At 46.2% G+C, this 19,771-nt stretch overlaps 1 protein-coding gene across 2 annotated transcripts; it reads right to left on the bottom strand.

The window, feature by feature from the left end:
- Positions 1–1,387: 1,387 nt before the first annotated feature.
- Positions 1,388–17,411, bottom strand: TNFAIP3 (TNF alpha induced protein 3). Of its 2 annotated transcripts, XM_084777006.1 has the most exons (9): positions 17,277–17,411; positions 13,673–13,982; positions 9,693–9,883; positions 8,700–8,847; positions 8,381–8,551; positions 6,599–6,779; positions 5,516–6,393; positions 4,543–4,724; positions 1,388–3,552 (listed from the first exon to the last, which is right to left on the bottom strand). In XM_084777006.1, exons 2-9 carry the CDS (start codon positions 13,965–13,967, stop codon positions 3,268–3,270), a joined length of 2,331 nt encoding a protein of 776 aa, XP_084633132.1. In that variant the 5' UTR covers positions 13,968–13,982; positions 17,277–17,411; the 3' UTR covers positions 1,388–3,267. The 2 variants fall into 2 exon arrangements, with proteins under 2 accessions (XP_084633132.1, XP_084633131.1); XM_084777005.1 differs by lacking the exon at positions 17,277–17,411 and having other exon boundaries at positions 13,673–15,241.
- Positions 17,412–19,771: the final 2,360 nt, after the last annotated feature.

Below are 19,771 nucleotides of genomic sequence, written 5' to 3'. Positions count from 1 at the left end.
AACTTCCAGACTGAAGGGTTGCTTTGGCTTACACTCTGAGGCGATAGTCATGGAGGCAGAGGCCTGAGGCAGCTGGTCACAAACAGTCTGCAGTCAGACAGAGATGCCTGTTGGTGCTCAATATTCAGATCAGGACCTTAGTCTGTCGATGGTTCACCCACATTCAGAGTGGGTCTTCTCATCCCAGTTAACGTAGTCAAGAAACTCCCTCCCTCGTAGATGGGATGAAAGATTTGTCTCCTGGATAATTCTAGATCGTGTCCAGTTGACAAGCAGGGTTAAGCATTGAGTTCTGGTCTGAAAGGGTGTCCCGCTACAGGCCTGCAAGGAAAGAATGGTGCTCAGAGTAAAGACTGTTATGAACATGCAGGCGTTTCTGGGTCTTTCCACAACATCTTTTAATATTAGATCAGATTCTTTTTGTCCCACCAATGACCTTCTCTTCACTTTCATCGTGCATATGCAGTGAAGCATCTATAAAATCCTGGAGAGGAGGATTCAAAATGCCTCCCTAGACACAGGAACAGAGGTCAGCCTGAGAGAGCCTGAAAGCACCACACCAGGTACTAAGCTATATGTTACTATTTATCTCTGTCCACTGCAACATTCTTAACATTCTTTATGAGGAAAGAACAAATATGCTTCTCTGACAATTCTGGGGGGTGGTTTCTATGTAAACCCTTATTTCTGCTGGTCAGTTACAAGAACAGGTAAAAAAAAAAAACCACCTGGGACTTGAGACTGCCATGGAGTGTGGGGGGCTGAGCCCAGAACTTCAGTAACCTGATGCTCTTTGGATGCTGTCAGTACAGAGTCAGAGGACTCCACTGCAGAACCGAGCTCTTGCTTTGTCACCTGCTGGGGACTGTCCTACATTTTTGGATGAACACAGGACCCTGTACCGGTGATTATGGTATGAGAGGTGAGCAGAGGAAAATGCCTCATTTTTCCACTGGGTGAGTTGATGACTCTGCAAGCAGGCTAACTCTTCCACCCTGCCTGACAAAGGAAGCTGGACACCAGTCTTGTCCCTGTTTCTTTCCTTCTTCCATGCCATTTTGGCCGGAGTGTTTCAATTCTCTCTCATGAGTCTCGAGAGACCTTGTACTGCACCTGAACAGGAGTATGTGCCAGGAGAAACTTTCCCACATCCATCTGCCTTCTGTGTCATCTCTATGAAACCCAAGGCCTGTGGTTGAGCCCAGCTCTTCATGCTGGTGCGGTAGCTCTTATGGACTGAGCCATCTCTCCAGCCCTCTGATTATTTTTCAGAAGCCATCTTTCTTTCTATGGGTAAGAGGTACACCCATGGCCCAGTATACATCAAAGTCTTCACATTTGAGCCCATCTTCTTCCAACACTCACTCATCAATAGAAAACATCAGAATTTGTTCTTAAATAACTTATTTCTTTTTAATATTGACTTTTGTGAAGTTACAGTTCTTTAAGGCAATCTGAAGAAATCCAAAAAAAAAAAAAAAAAAAAGCAGATCCCATCCTTTTAAAGACAACTAAATGTGCAAATTTCACATACTTTCTATAATACGTATAAATAATTTCATGGTTTCACATTAAGAATGAAAATATCAATATCAATAGATACAAAATATTAGTCTATTTACTTTAAAAGAACTAGATGAAAACACTGCATTGTATTTGACATCTTTGGAAAAGAGGGACAAAGACGTATGTCAGGAAAAGATACATGTCAGATATTAAGAGAAAAGGCTGCGTAGATTATACATCACACACATCTTGAGTTGCTGGGTTAGACCCTAGGATGTCAGCCTTTACCTCCACAGAAATGCATTTCCTTCCTAACACAAGTCCAAAGCACACAGAGAAGCTGCAAGCCAATGACAGAAACCTCCTCATCCCCATGGCTACTGGCTTTGCTGTCCCAAGGCTAAGGTTCCTATCCAGTACCCCAGGGGTACAGCATTTACATAGTAAGCAAATGTCACAAAAGGCCACATATTTATGTGGCCCCCACGCACTGTCACATTCACTCCATCACTATCTTTTCTTCAAAGAGGTAGGATACTTAGAAGCATCTACAAAAGACAGACAACAGTTTCTTCTTGTACAGCTGGGGAGTCATAAGAAGCATCAGGTTCTACAGGCTTTATTCAGAAAGCAACCCCTTCTTTCCTAGGGAGGCAACAAGTAGAGAGCAGACTACAACCCCACCACACCCTGTGGCCAGGAACTTGCCAGGTTCCCAGAATATGGTGGAAAGCAAATTTGTTATTCCAAGAGAATACTGCAGAAGAAAATCTTCATTTAAATAACATTGGAGTTCATAATAAATAAAGTTGAACGGAGGTTCCCTTTAAGAAGGCAGCTTGTTGAAGTCACATATAACAAGCTGTAGACACAAGGGCAACCTGACAACAACCAGAAAATCGGTTATTATTATTATTATTCAGTCTTCCCACCCTCCAGGGCACCATTTCAATGTTCAAAAAAAAAAAATCCCTCATACATAACATAAGGGTATGTTACATATGTACACACTCTGATGCACATCTCAGTTCAAACTAGTCTCTTTGGAACAAAAGACAGCGATGACCAGTGGTGGCATGCCTTTCCACTAAGATGTCCTGCTATCTAGAAGGTGTGGACAGTCAAGAGCAGCTTGTTTTGTCTCCTTGTGAACATGTTTCACCTCAGCAGCTTCAAGATCACAGTCTGTGCACGGTTCTCTCCTGCAGAACCTTGGGAACCGAGTAGGCAGGTAGGGAAGCCCACCGCTCTGCCGACGTCCACTTTCCCTGAGCTTCCTCCGGCATCTTGCGGAGGAGGGCCTCGGTGATCTGAGGAGTCAGCTTTGGCTCTCTGAGAAAAGTTTTCAGGGGCTGGCAGTAAGATGGTTCCAGGCTCCAAGCCACCTTCCCATGTGTCTTTTTCCTGTTTCCGAGCAGGCAGGCACAGGAACTGCTACCGGTCCTAACATGCACTCTGTGTCTAAAGATCTCCCCAGCCTCCTGGTAGATGAGCAGCAACAGCATCAGGCTGAACCTGACATCATGTACTGCTGGTCACGAGGTCTACTCTCAGCCCACCTGGCCATAGTCTTGGTTACTAACCTGATGGCTCACAGCCATGATGAAGGAAGAGCTTATCTTGCCTCCTTTGCTCAAAGACACTTGAAGCCACTGTCCCAGAGCCCACACCCTTCCTGTGGCACTCTGGGGACTGGATACAGCACCACTCCGGCTGGCAGTATGAGGACTATTCTTGCTGGGCCAGTCTACTTGCTTGCACTTAGCCGTACATCTGCTTGAACTGGAAGCATTCGTTGCAGTAGCCGTTACACTTGGCATTGCCGAAGTGATCGCAGGCAGGGGCCCGGCAGCGCTGTTTAGGGGGTTCCTCGGGAGTGGGTTCACCCCGGTGGGCTACAGATCCCACTCGCTGGCTCATGTGCTGGCACTCCATGCAGAGCTCTTCACTTCGACAGGCCAGGATGTTCTTACAGGAAGCCCGGGCACACTTGGGCCTTGAGGCTCCCTGTGTGTTTCGAGGCATGTCTCTGCGCTGGCTTGATCTCTGAATGGGAAGAATAGAGAGAGAAAGGTATTATATTTCTTAGGAGACCAGAGGGGGATTTCAAATAACACTATGGACTCTACAGAAGCCTTGACCTGCCTGAGTGAAAGATGTGTGCAACTGAGGACCAAAAGTTTCCCCCAACAATCCCAGCAGAAGCTGATCACCTGGTCCTGCCCAAAGGAGTTTTGTTTTGTTTTGCTTTTTCCTGATTTGGCAGTAAATGGAAGCATCTGGGATGTTCAGGAAAAATGATTGTTTGAGAAGTCAGCGTCTCTTCCAAATCTAGTATGTCTCTGATCACCCATGGCTTCTGAGGTGCTTGCAGAGGTTTGGCTCTATGGCTGACTGTATTACCTTTCAGAATAAATTCTAACTGTACTTAGGCTATGCAGTTTGTCTACCTCAGGAGTCAAAGAAATGTGGCTGGTTTTTCCAGGTTCTCTCCCAGCAGACTTTTTAAAAAATATTTTATTAATTTATTCATATTACATCTCAATTGTTAGCCTATCCCTTGTATCCTCCCATTCCTCCCTCCCTCCCGCTTTCCTCCTACTCCCCTCCCCTATGTCTGTGACTGAGGTGGACCTCCTCCCCCTGTATATGCTTATAGGGTTTCAAGTTTTGTCTTGGTAGCCTGCTATCTTTCTTCTGAGTGCCAGCAGGCCTCCCCATCAAGGGGACGTGGTCAAAAATGGGGCACCAGAGTACGTGTGAAAGTCAGTCCCCACTCTCCACTCAGCGGTGGAGAATGTCCTGTCCAGTGGCTAGATCTGGGTAGGGGTTTGAAGTTTACCACCCGTATGTCTTTGGCTGGTGCCATAGTTTGAGCAGGACCCCTGGACACAGATCTACCCGTCATAATGCTCTTCTTGTAGGTTTCTAGGACCCTCTGGATTTAAAAGGGGCCCTCTGTCATAAGGAGACAGCCTATCTATCATAGATGCAGGACCTGATGCCAGAGGAGGCAAGCTCCATCAAATGTCTCACCAATTGCTCTTCAGTCCTTTTTGCTTCATGAAATCTCTGGTTCTGAGCTTCGATGAAACACTTCTGACAGTACCCTTCAAACATGGTGCTTCCGAGGGTGCCGCACTCCCTGCCCAGGCACGGGGTGCTGTTCTGGAACCTGGGGGCTGTGGAACTACCTTTTCCGGAGGCAGTGACAAACTCTACAAAAGAGTGGATGCTATTCAGTATCACATCTGGATTACCATGCCCAGACAGACAGATACTAGTATTAGAGAAGAAATGGGTTCTCAGCATAGGTGAGAACAGCCTTAAAAGTACACTTGGGGCCATAGTCACAGGGAGCATCTTTGGCTTAGCCTTAAAAGTGCACTTGAGGCCAAACTCATGGGGAGCATCTTTGGCTTTGAACAAGAATCACCAACCCATAAAAGAACAAAACAGTAGGCATTAAGGCATACACCATCCACCAGCTCTTTGAATTAGAGCTTTCTATGCTGCGAATGTTTACCTGGTATCAGTAAACACTTCCTGTCTCTTGCTAGCCCTATTTAGACCATCTCAGCAAAGTTGCTGAAGTCTGAACCATACCTGCATGGCAGATACTCAACAGCCTTATTAAAAACCAGTCCATAGTCTGGTGTAGCAGCACCTAAACCCTAGCAGCCTAAAACCCTAGCACTCAGGGGACAGAGGCAGATAGACTGACAGGACTCTGAGGCCAGCCTGGGCTACATAACGAGTCCATTTTGGGCTTGTACAAATCATTTCTATAGGGTACTTTGATGTAGGGTACATGGTAACTAGGACTGCGGTAATGAGATGGCGTCCACTGCTTCCAGGTACGACAGTGGAACAACAATGACTGTCCCCAACCACAAACCAACGGAAAGGTGAGGTGAGATGCAACTGCTCTGACTGCTGAGGCGAGCTACTGTCTCGACATTCAAGGCCCTTTCTAGGCAGTCACTACTGCAGTCTATGATTCACTCACGTTTGTTTTCTCTGTACTCGATGAAACACAGTGTGCAAAAGCCCTTGTTTTCTGGAGTCCCAAAGTACATGCAGCCAGGTTTTCTGCACTTGTTTGTGCCCGCTTTGTCTCCCGGAGTTCGTGCTGCCTGGGAAAGGCAGCCAGAGGGGACGTCATTTCCAGGTCGGTGGCAAGAGTGTTGGGTGAGACTTTGGATGAGTTGTGAGGGGTCAGACTTGGAGCGTTGGTGACAGGAGGGAGGGACACTGGAAGTGAGGCTGGAGAAAGGCTCTGCTGTAGTCCTTTTGAAACAGGTACTGCAGATGCCATTGAATGTCCGAGTGACATCCTGAAGGCAGGCTTGGCACTTACCGGGATCTGCAGTGCGGCTGGCATTCAGCTGCCGGGCATTATGGCAACGCTCACAGAATCCGTTATGCTGCGCATTCAACGTGAAGGGGCACCCAGGGCTCCTGCACTTCATCGCAGTGGTCTCACTGAAGAGGAAAAGGCTGGGCGCCGTGGGTGGGGCTGAATGAGGTCCCCCAGCTGTTTCCTCGGGGCTCCAGGCGGAGGCACCAAGTCCCATGCCGGGGTGTCCTTCAGGACCCGGCTTTGAGTTCAGCTTTGGGAGTTTGCTCTGGTTCTTTTTGTGCCTCTCTGAGCACTCGTGGCATAAAGGCTGAGTGTTCACGGACATGAAGAAAGGGCAGTTGGGTGTCTCACATTTTATATCCATGAGTGACAGCTGGGGTGTGGAAGGCTCCAAAGGGTTCTGTGCATGTGCCCCTCTCCTGCTCTGCTCCTTGTTTTCCTGCCATTTCTTGTACTCATGCTGAACAAGTTCAAAGTAATCATCTACCAGGTTTATTTCTTTGGGTAAGTTAGCTTCATCCAACCTAAAGAGCAAACAGGAAAATAAGTGGTGACCCTCCAAACAACACAAGACTTGTTACGTCACTAGCTCCTAGAACACACTTCCAGAGTGTAGTCCACGGCAATAACTCCACAACCAACACCAAATGCAGGCTGACGACACAACATGCCCAGTACAGTTCTCTCACATTCTCGGGTCAAGAAGGCCAATCAAAGGGCACCGCTTACTTTGCAGCGTTGATCAGGTGAGTGGTGCCGTGGTCCCAGCCTTGCACAGGGATTTCAATCACCATCAAGTATTCCTTCAGGAGCTTTTCCTTCATCTCATTTTCAGGGTCTGTCAAAAAGTGAACCTTTAAGTCTTCAAATCTTCCCCGGTCTCTGCTAACAAGTGGAACAGCTCGGATTTCTGAGGGTGGGGGGGTAAAAAAAAAAAGAGCAGTGCGTAACTAAAACTTTATCCTACTAAATGATGTTGCAGATAAGGTTATATAATGATTGAAATTTAAAGACACAAAAGGCATATAAAGAAGAGAAAAGTATTACCCAGTTACACTTAAGGCCAAGCAAGAAAATGAACTGTGGTAAACTTTAGCATGAAAGACTTTGTTTCCAGGGAGCTAAAAGAATACTAAGGGACCTAGCACTAGCAGACCGTTTTTAAGCAGGGATTTCATTTGTAATTTTTGCATATTTATTGTAGCCAAAAGGCTGAGAAGTGATTTTAGTTTTTGCTTAGAATACAAAGATGCTGTTATTTTTTTCTTTTTCTTTCTCTCTCTCTCTTTTTGTTTGTTTGTTTGCTTGCTTGCATGCTTGCGTGCTTTTTGTTTTTTGAGACAGGGTTTCTCTGTGTAGTCCTGGCTATCCTGGACTTGCTTTGTAGACCAGGCTGGCCTCGAACTCATAGAGATCCATTTGTGTCTGCCTCCCTGAGTGCTGGGATTACTGGCGTGCGCCACCACACCTGGCCTGTATTTTCTTTTGTGCACACAAATATAAATATGCTTTGATTGTAGCTGAGCTTCACTGCCCTCTCATCCTTCTCTTCCTGCTGTGCCCCCTCTTTCAAAATCACCTGCCTTCTACTCTCATGTCTTTAACCCTGCACCCCTCAAAAAGTCTCTAGATTCCATACATGAGACAAAACATGTTGTTTTTCTAAGTCTGTTTTAATATGATTATCTCCTGCTCCATCTTTTTTTTTTCTGTGAATGACAATTTTTCCTTTTTCCTCATGGCTGAATAAAATTCCATTGTATATACATATCACTGTTTCTTCATCCATCCACCTGTTGATGGTCACCTAAGCTGACTTTGTCACCATGAAAAGGAGACAGCAGATCTGCACTGCTTAGGTTTTCATGCCTCCCAGTCTGACCTGAGTCAGTGCCGAGCTAAGCATGCCATTTAACCCTTCTGAGTCCATGGCCTCATCAATAAAATAAGACAACTCATGCCAGTACCTCGCAGGGATGCCATGAGAACGAAAGGAAAGAATGTTGCCTAGAGCGCTTAGCACGATGATTATTATGCATTATAACGCAACACACATGATGCTGAGACCTCATTTCGTCATGTAGTAATAATAATAGGGGTGGAAGTGTGCGTACATGACTGCCTAGCCAATGCTTACCATGCTAGAAGTACTCCCTAAGTCACACTCAAAGAGACAGGGGAATAGTATGTTTATTGTCCTGCACAACTGTGCTAACATGTACGACTCTAATCTGAAAATCTCAAATCTACAAAGCTGACTGGACTTGGGAGCATTTAGATTTCTGATTAGGGATTCTGAAATGTAAAGTCTATATAAACATCCAGGGACATGTAAGACTCTGAAATGATGTTAGTTCTAATCATTTCCCATAAGGGATATGATCCTCCACAATTAACGCAGACGAACAAAGTAACAAACTTCAGTGAAACAATTTCAACTGGAAACAGAAGAGCAAGGCCTGGAACTCCAAGATCCCTCAGGGTTATGAGTATAAACTGATGTTTTCTTACCGGGTCCACTGTCCTTCAGAGTCACCAAGGGTACGAAGTGCTGGCTGTCATAGCCAAGGACAATGGGGTATCTGTAACAATCCTGGGCAGGCCAGTGGAGAGGCAGGTAAATTCCACCCATTTTCAAAGGAGCAAAATTGGAACCTGATTCCAAACTTCTTAACATTTTATCTATTGAAAGGGAAAACAAAAACGAGACCCTAAGTGACTTTTGTGAAGTTTCCTCCGCTGTTAGCTGAGGGCTGCACGGGAGCGCTGGCTTATCCTCTGAGCCATGACAAGCCTGGGAACCACCAAGAAACCCTCCGAGGCACCTCACCTGAAATGACAATGATGGGTCTTCTGAGGATGTTGCTGAGGACAAAGATGTGGATTTCTTCCAGGGAATTATACTGAAGGCCACTTCGGGCTGCAGGTGTGTCTGCTGATGCCATTTTGACCAAGGTGTCCCACTCCTCATTCCAATTCTGAGGGGAGAGAACACGAGAGGGGTCAGAGAACGGATGAACGAGTCACTCAGAGGTCACGCTGCAACTGTCCGCTTAAGAAACTCCACTCCTTCTTCTCCCTCACTGAAACGGTCATTCAAATGTTCGTCCTCTTCCTAGTTTTGATTTTCTTTCCTTTACGGTTTTCCACTGCAGGGCAAACTCAAAGCTGACGGGAGCTACAGGCAGCATTTGCTTTCAGAAAATCTCCTGGGGGGTGGGGGTAGGGGTGGGGTTGGGTGCAAAGCATAGCTTGGTTGGGAGAGTGCTTGCCTCATGTACATGGAGTCTTGGGGTTGATTCCTAGAACCACATAAAAGCACACGGTGTGTGCCTGCAATCCTAGCACTGTGGAGGTGGGGGCAGAGAGATCATCTTCAGCCACACGGCAGAGTCATAGTCGGCTGCATGGCAGGTTCAAGGCCAGCCTAAGCTACATGATACCTAGCTCTAAGCGAGCAAACCAAAACCCCCTCATGACACTTAAGCTCTTTTTCCATTGTTTCAGAACCATTCCCAGCTCTTCCCTGTACTGGCTGCCTCCCCGGAGCCAGGAAAGTCAGGGATGTGCTCAAGAAAAGGCTGGAAGACCTACCACGACAAAGAAGTGCACACCTAGGAATTTGCTGCTCCACCATCAGAGAGCAGTGACTGGCTAAAGCCTGGGTTAACCCTGCAGAAGGCTCTTGGTGTTTTTTTTCCTTGCGTGTGCACTGCTTAGCTCAACTCATATGGGTAGTAAGTCATATGTTCCTCAGAGCACAGGGGCTGGCCCTGAGTACCCTTCGTCCGCCGTTGGGCTGTCGCACAGGAGCAAAACGTACCCGAGTGTCGTAGCAAAGTCCCGTTTCCACAAATTCCTGAGATTTCAGAGACTCCAGCTGCCAGCGGAATTTAAAGTTCCGTGTGTCTGTCTCCTTAAGGGTGCTGCAGAGGGCCTTCCGCAGGACTAAGTCAGTATCCTGAACACCCCACATGTACTGACAAGCTGCATGCATGAGGCAATTTCCATCACCTGAGAACAGAAGGGAGCTGTGAGGAGCAACGTTAAGCAGCCCAGAGTGAATGTCCCCTGAAGGTTTCAGGGTAAATTAAGCCCACTGCTGGGGACTGTGTGTTTGATTCTTAATCAAGGGCCAGTTGAAAATATTCCATAAAGAAACCTGTTTTTGTTCCTCTGTTTTTAATACATGGTACCAAGACTGGGAGGAGCCAAAGGACCCCCACTGTCCAGTGACCCTGCCCCTAACTTGAACTGGTCTGAAGGCTTTAGGAACATTTCTGAAAGTCTCTTCTACTTTGTAGGATGAGGGCATCAGTTTATGGACTCTGCAGTCCTTTCTTCCTAGTTGTCTTTGGCTTGATGGCTAAGGCCCTGTACTGCTATTTTCTAGTTCTAAGGAAGGTTTTATATCCAGGGTAACATACACACCAGGAAGCCACTGTAGCTCAGCCTACTAGATAGGGCTGGTCTGGCTATGACTCAGTGGTAAATGACTTGGCCATTCCACGTTAGCTTTGGGGATCTGGGAATTTCCTTCTCTGGCTCATAAAGTAGGATTGTCAATACCAAATAGCCTGCAGCCTGCTGCAGGCCCTGCCCCAGCCTCCAGTGGATTTTGAGAGCCTGCTTGTAAGCAATTGTAAAGCCCTTGTTAAAAAAAAATATTAAAAAGCAGGCAGGCATGATTGTGCATGCTTGTAATTGTAGCATTTAGGAGGCAGAAGCAGGAGGATCAGAAGTTCAAGGTCATCCTTAGCTACAGAGTGAACTGACAACTGCTTGGACTACATGAGAAACTGTCTCAATCGGGCAGTCAGTCAATCAACAAGCAATTATAAAATAAAAGTTAAAAAGATGCTGACGTTTAAAATAATTCAGTGTTTGAGGCTAGCACTTCGAGAAAAAGACAAATCTAAATTTCTTCCACTAATTTGTGACTTTTCCAGGATAAAAATCATAATTCACAACTGTCTTCTTTCAGTGTGTATTTTTATTTTTTCAGTTCTTGACATTGAACCCAGGGTCTCAGGAATGCTAGACAAGAGGTCTACCAGTGAGCTACATCCAGTCCCAGACTGCATTCTTTTTCATGCTCCAAACAGTAAACATTTGGGGGTATTGTTTAATATAAAACTAGTAAATTCGCCAGCCTTTAATCCCAGCTCTCGGGAGGCAGAGGCAGGCGGATCGCTGTGAGTTCGAGGCCAACCTGGTCTACAAAGTGAGTCCAGGACAGCCAAGGCTACACAGAGAAACCCTGTCTCGAAAAACCAAAACCAAAACAAAACAAAACAAAAACAACAACAAAAAACTAGTAAATTCTTTATCTTCCTTCGGAAAGTATTACATATTTTTAATTTTTAAAAAGTTTTAAGTGCATGTGGGTTTTTTTTGTTTTTACATTATTCTGTTACTAAAGCAATGAAGGTTTTTGAAATTCCATCAAATTCTAATAACAGTGAAACTGTAAACAACTGTCAAATACATATCCAGGGCCAATATTCCCTCAGTGTGCATGCTTTGAGCAACTTGCTGAACTAATGAACAGAAAAGATCACTAGAGCCTAGTGTCTAGGCCGAGGTGTGGCAAGGAGTACATTCTGTTGAAATTTCCCCTTTGCAAAATCTAGAGCAAAGATAAGGCTTTTTTTTTCTTCTTCTTCTTCTTCTTGGGCTTACTTTCAGTTCTTTATTGAGATGCACCAGTACAAAATTCCCTAAGTAACATGTGGAATTCCCCAGTGTGAAGATATTTGACTAGCAATTGAGCAACAGTTGTTGTACGTTTTGTTCTGGTGTGTAGACATTTAAACTGTGAACTGCACCCTGGACTTTCCAAGTGGGTGTGGTCAGGCTGAGCTGGAACAGGGCTACTCACTATACAAGTGAAATTGCCGCGGCCAATAGACGATGGAATTTTCATGAAGTTTCAACTTTATGCCACCTACTCCCTTCCTCATTCGCCACAGTCTCATATCCTCAAATGCAGACTTGTGAATCACCCCCTCCCCAAACAGACCTGCCTTTGAAGAAAACCTCTTGAAGGGGAAAAAAAAAGATGCTATAATAATCACCTCTTCCCCTTAAAAATCTTTTCTTTCTTCTCCTTCATAATTTTAAAGAACTTTTCTTCAAAGCAGGAAAATTAGGATTCGGGGGCCCCAAATCTGTATTCCCCCCACAACACGTTACTAAAATACCTTTGCTTTTGTACTTTTATTTGTGATGTGAATCCTTACTGATTTAAGTAGCAAAGAAACTCTTTAGCATTTACATTGATTTTTTTTCCCCCTACAGGAAACTAGCTATTTCCTCTGTTAAGGAAATACTAATATAACATCTACTAATTCTGTGAGTGGCAAATAAAATAAGGCTTTTCTTTTCTCTACCCCATTTCTAATTCTCTCAACCCCATCTCTCTTTTTGTAACAAAATGGAACATGGTAAAAACCACAAACTGTCAGGTATATAAGCCCCTTGATGACAAGTTAATATAATTATCTACTTCTAGGCATCACTTGACTTAATGCCAAGAACAACGTGGATAATCACTGTCTCCCGTTTTCTTTCTACTCTGTTTCTAAGAGTCTAAGCTTCATAAATATAGGGAAGGCGCAGAGGTGATATATAAGAGTCTCCGGAATCAAAACAAACAAAACCCAACATCAACCCATCACGGAGTTACTCAAGTCAAGAACAGCCAAAGTTAATGTACCAATTAAGTTATTAAGTTAACGTTCCTAGCACCATCACTGCCAACAAGGATTTTCTACTCTTGGATGTATTATTTTGTCCCAGAGAATGTAGTCACTGGTACAAGAAAATGAGACTGTGCTTGTACCTACACTGTCAGTGTTTAATGATCTCGTACACTCTGTTCTTAGTATAGTAATAAGTGTTCTCATCCTAAAGGCAGAATTCTGTAGCTGCATGGAGCATCATCATTGGATGTCTCTGCCAATCCTCTTATTCAAAGGACATGATTTTAAAAACTTGAAACAGAAAATATGTATAAAAAGGCAGAAACCTGGCTATTTGGTAAACAGGTGTCATCCTCCTGGGTGACAACGTAATTATCTGCTTCTATACAGGTCACTTGATTCGATGCCGAGGACAGAAAAGCTGTGCCTCTCATTTGCTCAGGCAACAGGACCGAGGTAGGGGAAGCAGAGACAAAGCATCCCCAGGCCTTAACATCACTTGCTTGTGAATCTAGGAAACTCCATCAACTCAGGAAACGCAAGAACGTTTCAGTAGTTTTCTAACGGCAGTGGCAAACGACTGCAATTTCGGTGCTCAGCACTCTACTTTCCTTCTGAACTTAAAAACCTCTTAAGCCCTTTCCATTCTGGCCAGTGAAGGGCACTTTATAGATGACTCGACCAATGTAAGCATTAGGAAGATTAATCCCCCAACTGGGTCATGAGATTTAGAAATGCATCCCACAGCCTTCATGCCCTCTGTATCCTAACACACACACACACACACACACACACACACACACACACACACTTAGAAAACACCTTAAATAAAAACATTCACCAACTGGCTGCAGTGATGCACACCTGTCGTCCCAACACTTGGGAGACGGAAGCAGAGAGACCACAGGTTTGAACTCAGCATGGGCTACACAGTGATATCGTGCCCCAATCCTACAGCAGATACATCAAGCACAATTCCTACTGTCACTTGCCCCTTACAGAGTTTCTATAGGTGTCTATTTAATGCCATTAAAAAGCATCACCAGAAGCAGTCTCCCAGGTTACGAGAAGGATGCTGGAGGAAGAGAGCAAGACTTACCATTGGTTTTCAGAGCCACAAGCTTCCTGACTTCACGACACCAATTGAGCTTCTTCTGGCTTTCCAAGGAAGCCTGGATGCTTCGGTCAATAAGTGCCTTGTGGATGGTCTCCCGAAACTGTGGGCAAAACTGACAGGTTCTGAACATCTCTAGCGTGTATCTGTGCATGGATTTAAAATGATGGATGATCCCATTGGTGGGTTTGAAAATGTCTTCTGGAGTTCTCTCTCGTATCTTCACGGCTTTCCGCATGTTGCTCAGATACAAAGCCTGAGGAAGGAATTGTTCAGCCATGGTCCTCGACAAGGCCTGAAGAGGAAGGGGAGAAGCCCATTCCGTTAGCCTGCCTTTGACGCTGCTCCCATATACCTGTCTGCAGGAAACCCCAGTGTTTGATCTTGTCATTACTCTAACCTATAGGCAAAAGATCTTAGTCACCTCTACTCCCAGGATCCTAGCTGGCCCTGAAGATTAACTCACACTGGACTGTTTTAAGTTACATCACTTTTAAAGATTAGTGTAAGCAAGAGAAGGAAGGAGGAGCGTGGGTACTGAGGGGGAGGGGAATAACCCATGCTTTCAGTAACATTTGTCCGGGAGCCAAGACTGTCTCTTGGCGGCGACAGGTACAACTCCACAGAGCCAACCTCAGATCCCTCTGATGTCATTCATCAGAGTCCCAAGTCTAGGCCGTCACTGAAGACCACCACCATTCAATCCTGCTCTTGACCCAAGTCTGGATTCAGGTCATTCAAACATCCCCTTCTTAATGATGCAAAGGCAGCAAATATCTTATGGAAATCCCATGTGGCATCTAGCTGCTGCCTGGTATTTCCTCTTTCATACGAATACTGCCCCCCCCCCGCAAAAAAAGTATAGATACTTGGTTCAGAGAGTGTATGGTATTTATAAAGAGTCAACGCCAAGTTGCTTTTATAATCAGCAACAAAATAAAGCTTGTTTCTGACAAGATGCTTTGCGATCTTAAAAGTAAATTCACGTCAGTCAGCTTTACTTCAGAACCTTGCCGCTGAGCATCACAACATGAGACAAACGAGCGGGGTAATAATAATGCACACTGTACCACCCAGAAAACAAACAAACAAACAAACAAACAAAAAACACAGAGAGCTCTGTGACTTCAACTCAACGAGACCAACTATTATTGCTGCCCTTCCAGGTACCAATGTTTAGCGACACCTCTTCACCCTAAAAGAGGTGGAGGAAATGAAATCTGGATGCAAATACAAAAGACATCTGGCTAGGGTACCTAACTCAGGACAAAAGACCACCCAAGCCAACTGTGCAAGGATGCTGCACGGATGCATAGGGACATCCTTCCAATGTGGAGCAATGCTGCGCCAGTTCTACTTCACTGTCTCCATGGACCCTTAACGGGGCACTTGGCCACACATCCTGATTTCCTAGAAGACAGCAGTGACTTAGAGCACCTAGTAAGTTTCACAGCGAAGCTAACATCATCCAGGCATCAAGCTATCCTCCAAGACAAACTCACCAGATAAAGAAGAGGGATTCAAGAGGGAGAAGAGATCTAGAGATTAGAGAAGCCACTCCCCCATGCCCCCACCACCCCCTCCCTGTTGTGTCTGGGCTCTCCGAAGCCTGATACAATGGTCTAAGTTCTTGGGCCCTGCTTGATACTGGGATTTTGCAGTGGAATCCTAAATGCTAGCTATGGCCTCGAAGTCATTCTCTGATGCCAGCTCTCCCTTGCCATTGGAATTGGGTAGAAACAGAATGAGATGAAACTACCATACATACATCTCCTTGACAATGGCAGTGTAGCAACAGTCTGCTTCACAATGTCATTACACTATCCATCCATCTGTCCATCTCTCCGTGTGTCCATTCACCCATCTATCCATCCATGAATCCATGCAACCAGCAATGCCAGACCACCAATTTAAGGCCAGATCCTTGAGCTTGATACTATAGCTAAAAATGACTTCATTCCCAGCCTTGCTATCACATACACACTAGGTCTGCAGGCAAGGCAATGAAGGTAAGACCCATCTAAGCTGACACAAAGGCTTAGCTTCGCCTACAAGCCAAGTCTTCTTACTTCCTATGCCCGTTCCTTGCTAGTCTCCCAGAGGCACAGTACTTGCAGCTCTCAGTAACAGACGAGAAGGCAGGGTGCTTTAGACCAATGAGTTACATCTTGTTCTGTTTTTAAGACTATTCTATTTTTGCTCTTCTGGACCTAAAGATCTTGTAGTGTAGGTCTAAAAGTGGTGTGGACTCCTAAACCATATACAAGATATGCAAATGTCAATACCCACTAGCCCACTGTGATCCCGTTCATAGACTCCGCCTTGCACTGCCTCCAAAAGTGCCTATTTAAAACAAATCTAAACTACTGCCCAAGTTTCCAGTTCTTGGACTTCCCCACATTTAGAGAATAAATTTTCCTGACATATTATTGTAATGTCTTATGGGTTAAAAAAAAAAAAAAGACAGCATTACCCTTAACTTTTAAAAATATACCTGTTACCTCACTGTCTTACAGATAAATTCCCCAAATTTTGTCACAGGATCAATAAGATTCTACAGAACTTACTCATCAAAGTCTTTCCCCCAGTTTTATTTTTCCACTCTGAACAGATTTTTTTTTTTTTTTGGTCTGTGATGTGGAAACTTATGCATTATTTATCAATAGATACCTTGGCAATTGTTGGGAAGTACCCCTCTATAAAACCATACAAAGATCCAAGAAGCATCTCAGACAAGTGAGAATGGAGACTTGATTGGCTCCTCAAAAATCTGGGACACTGGTGTACAGAAGACTAACAATGATCAATTCGAAACAGTGCCCCCAGACACTTGACCAGACTAGCTTTCCGAAGAAAAGATCAGAAACCAGGAGAACTCAAAACAAAGCGCTCTCCAAAGAGAGCTCTTAATACCTCAGCTTTCCTGAGAGGCCAGGTGGCAGGATGTGGGACGACCCGGACTGACAACCCACAGTCTGCGAGTGTGAGGTCGGGGTACAGCAAGGAGTCTCACATGCCACCAACAGTAGAGCCCTCAACAAGCAGGCTAAGAAACCCATTTCTGCATGCATACTCGTACACTGCTGCAACTGGGGACCGAAATCTCACAACACGCTCCCCTCTTTCCTGCTCGGAAACTCTCCTCCCACAGATAGATCATTGTGTCTGTGGAAGCTGTCTCCCGAAAGGTTCGCTGACTGAAGCCACTAAGTCGGACGTGGTGGCCTCTGAGAGACCCATCCCCTCCCTGTTGGGCCGGTTTTGCACAAGATGGGATGAAACTCCAGCGCGATTCTGCAAAGTCTACGTGCCTATGAGCATGCTGCTCTTGATTTCCAAATTGGGGGTGGAGAGGAGGGGGGGAAGGAAAAAGAAGCAAATCAGCCGTAGCCACACGACCTAAGTACTCGAAGGGTGCTGCAGCTCAAGTCACCCTGCAGGAAGGATCGGAAAGGAATAACTTAACTAGTCGGCTGCGGGGAAACCTAGGGCTGTCACCTAAACCCCTGGCGCTAGCTCTGGCTAGCTACCCTGCAAAACCGGTCCCGCGCTGAGCTGCCCGTGCACCCCCAGCCGCAGCGCCGCTCACCTCGCTGGGCGCGCGGGGCCCTCGCAGAGCCCAAGCGGCCCGGCCTTCAGTCACTGCAGCCGGAGGTCGCCGTCCGGGTCGGTGTGGGGGTCGGGCCGAGGCGGAGCCCCATGGACGCCCGGTCGGGCTGTCTGTCTGTCTGGCTGCCTGGCTGGGGGTGTGCACCTCTCTCCGCCCTGCTTCGCTGCTGGGCCAAGACTGCAGACTGGGCAGTTCCCTTTTTTTGCCTTTGAATTGTATGCGTCGCCAGCCACAGGGGATTTCCGAGGGACTTTCCAGTCACGTGACCCCCGCGTGGAGCGCTGCCGACCGGCAGGGGGCGCTCAAAGCCGTCCAGCCCCCACCCGGAGAAACTCCTAGGTCCCGCCCCGGGGTGTCCCCGCGTGAGTCACCTGGGCATTTCGGAAGCTGGCTTCCACGTCATATCCATGTGGAAATCGCAGTGATGGGAACTGGAAATGCAATAGGTTCTTTTTTTTTTTTTTAATAGCTTCTTTTCTGAAGAAAATCAGCTGTGAAAAGGAAGGGGAATTAGAAAGAAAGAAAACCCTAAAAACCACCCGGACGCACGGGACCTCAGGTCTGAAGCCGGCTTTGAAGTCTGGGCTGCACATGTGATGATCGCTTAAGAAAGAGCCCGCGGGTTCCCCGTGTCCTCTGTCAGCATCAGGCTGAGTGCAAAGCAGAGAGACCTCAGACCCCACAGTCCTACAGCTTTTGAGTTACAGGGTCAATTTCAGAGAGAACTAGATTCACCCGCACCCTCCACCACTCCATTTCTCCTTTATTTACGTGCTCCCAGGGAGCATTTGACTTTAGAAATCTCTTCAAGTTTATTGCTGCCTTTGCTTATCTGTCTGCAGTTTTCTTAGCTGTTGTTTTGGCTGGCCTGAGAATTAGTTCACCCCCAAAAGCCAACAGCCATGTAGCCCTTTTTCTCCTGTCGCAGCAGCTTCACTGGGCAGAGGAGCTTGAGGTCTGCAGAGAGAGGCTGAAATGCTTTTGGGTCTGGGTCTGTCTTGCTCCAAAGCCCACACAGGACGTGACTATCCGAAGCCTTTGAATCCTTTTGACAAATACAGCAACAGAGCCATAGTAGATGCAGGCTCCACCCTCAGGAGACTTCCCAGGAACATTTAGGTGATAAAAGATGCCAATAGAAAAGGGCGCTATGCATAGAATATTAATCCTCAGACCACTCTCCTAGGCCTGCTTCTGTAAACAGTACTAGGCGGCGGCTCTCTGTCATCTCAGATGGCTCCTCAACTAGCCCAGCAGTTTTCATGCGCCCATTCTGGCTCCTGTTTGGCTCCTGCCAACTTCTAACCTGTCACTCACATTGTCCTCATACAGCTGCTTCGCTTGTCTGCCAGGATTTGTTATTGGGCTGGTGCAGGAGGTGATGTGCAGCCTTTCCCGTTTCCCACAGCTTGATTGTGCAGCTCACCAATGCCTTCCAGTCTCCCCAGCCGCACCCTCCCGACCCCCCCTCCCCCGCCACCTTCCCCAGCCTCTCTAACCTACACCCCACTACGCTCCTCTCTCCAGCCTTCAGCATTCTCTCCTAGCCTTTCTCATTCAGGGAAAAGCGAGTGGAGGGCTTCTTCCTAGTTTTCAGTGTCTTTCAGGGGACTGTTGGGCTATGCATTTAATTTTCCCTTTCTGAACACATGGACAAGAGGTGTCTTTGAGGTGAATCAGAAGGAAAAACTAGAAGGGAGAGTGTAGGAGTGCCTCCTTTGGGAACAATAAGGACATCTAATGTCTGGGGACATTTGATGAATGCGTTGAAAACTCGTGGGCGCCATAAAGAGCCTTCCGCTTCTGCTAGAGATCATGTCAAAACGTTCAGGGCTCTGCAAAAAGGTAGGAAAATGTATGAGGAAAAAAGTGGATTCATAGTAGGAAAAAAAATCCCTTTATTCTAAAAGAGAGAAATTCTAGAACGTTTTTTTGAGAATTTTGGAGTTCTGTGCCATTTTCACCGTGTGCCAGCATTCCTGTTATAACTGAGTGTTTTTCTCTAGAAACTTACTTGTGGGACCATGCCTAAGGCTTGAACCACACCATAAAAGAGATGAGGATCCCTTAGCAGAGGTCGCGGGTGGGGGGTGGGGGAGGGTCCCAGTGCACTGCTGTAACTCTGGGATCTGGAGGGTGGACGCCGGAAGATGATGAGGCCAAGGCTGTCCTTAGCTGCACAGTTAAAAAAGCCTGCCTGGGCTCTGTAAGACCCTGTCTCAAACAAACAAACAAACAAACAAACAAACAATAAAACAAACACTCCACAAAATACAAGGAACAGTTGAAACCCCAGTAAAGAAAAACAGACTCCAATAGGACCAGTAGCAGGTGTGTAGGCTCAGCTCAAATGCACCTAAGAATCTTCCTTAATCAGAAGTCAGTGTTGGTACCTGAGAGGCTGTGGAATTCCAAAACACGGCAATCGCGGATCCAAGTAAAATCGGGCCATTTTGCACCCATAATTGCCCCTT

The sequence above is a fragment of the Acomys minous genome (genome assembly GCF_964271855.1).
Source record: "Acomys minous genome assembly, chromosome: 3".
NCBI lineage: Eukaryota > Metazoa > Chordata > Mammalia > Rodentia > Muridae > Acomys > Acomys minous.
Note: the sequence above shows the minus strand (reverse complement) of the source record. Positions and strands in the feature narration are given on the sequence as shown.

Bases quoted from the DNA above. Each gene is read 5' to 3' on its own strand.
- TNFAIP3 (XM_084777005.1), bottom strand. From the start codon at position 14,078: ATGACAAGATCAAACACTGGGGTTTCCTGCAGACAGGTATATGGGAGC. The intron at 9,884-13,672 runs GTAAGTCTTGCT...TTCTGTTCTCAG, and splicing joins TGTGGCTCTGAAAACCAATG to GTGATGGAAATTGCCTCATG. The intron at 6,394-6,598 runs GTAAGCGGTGCC...TTTGCTCTTTAG, and splicing joins CACCTGATCAACGCTGCAAA to GTTGGATGAAGCTAACTTAC.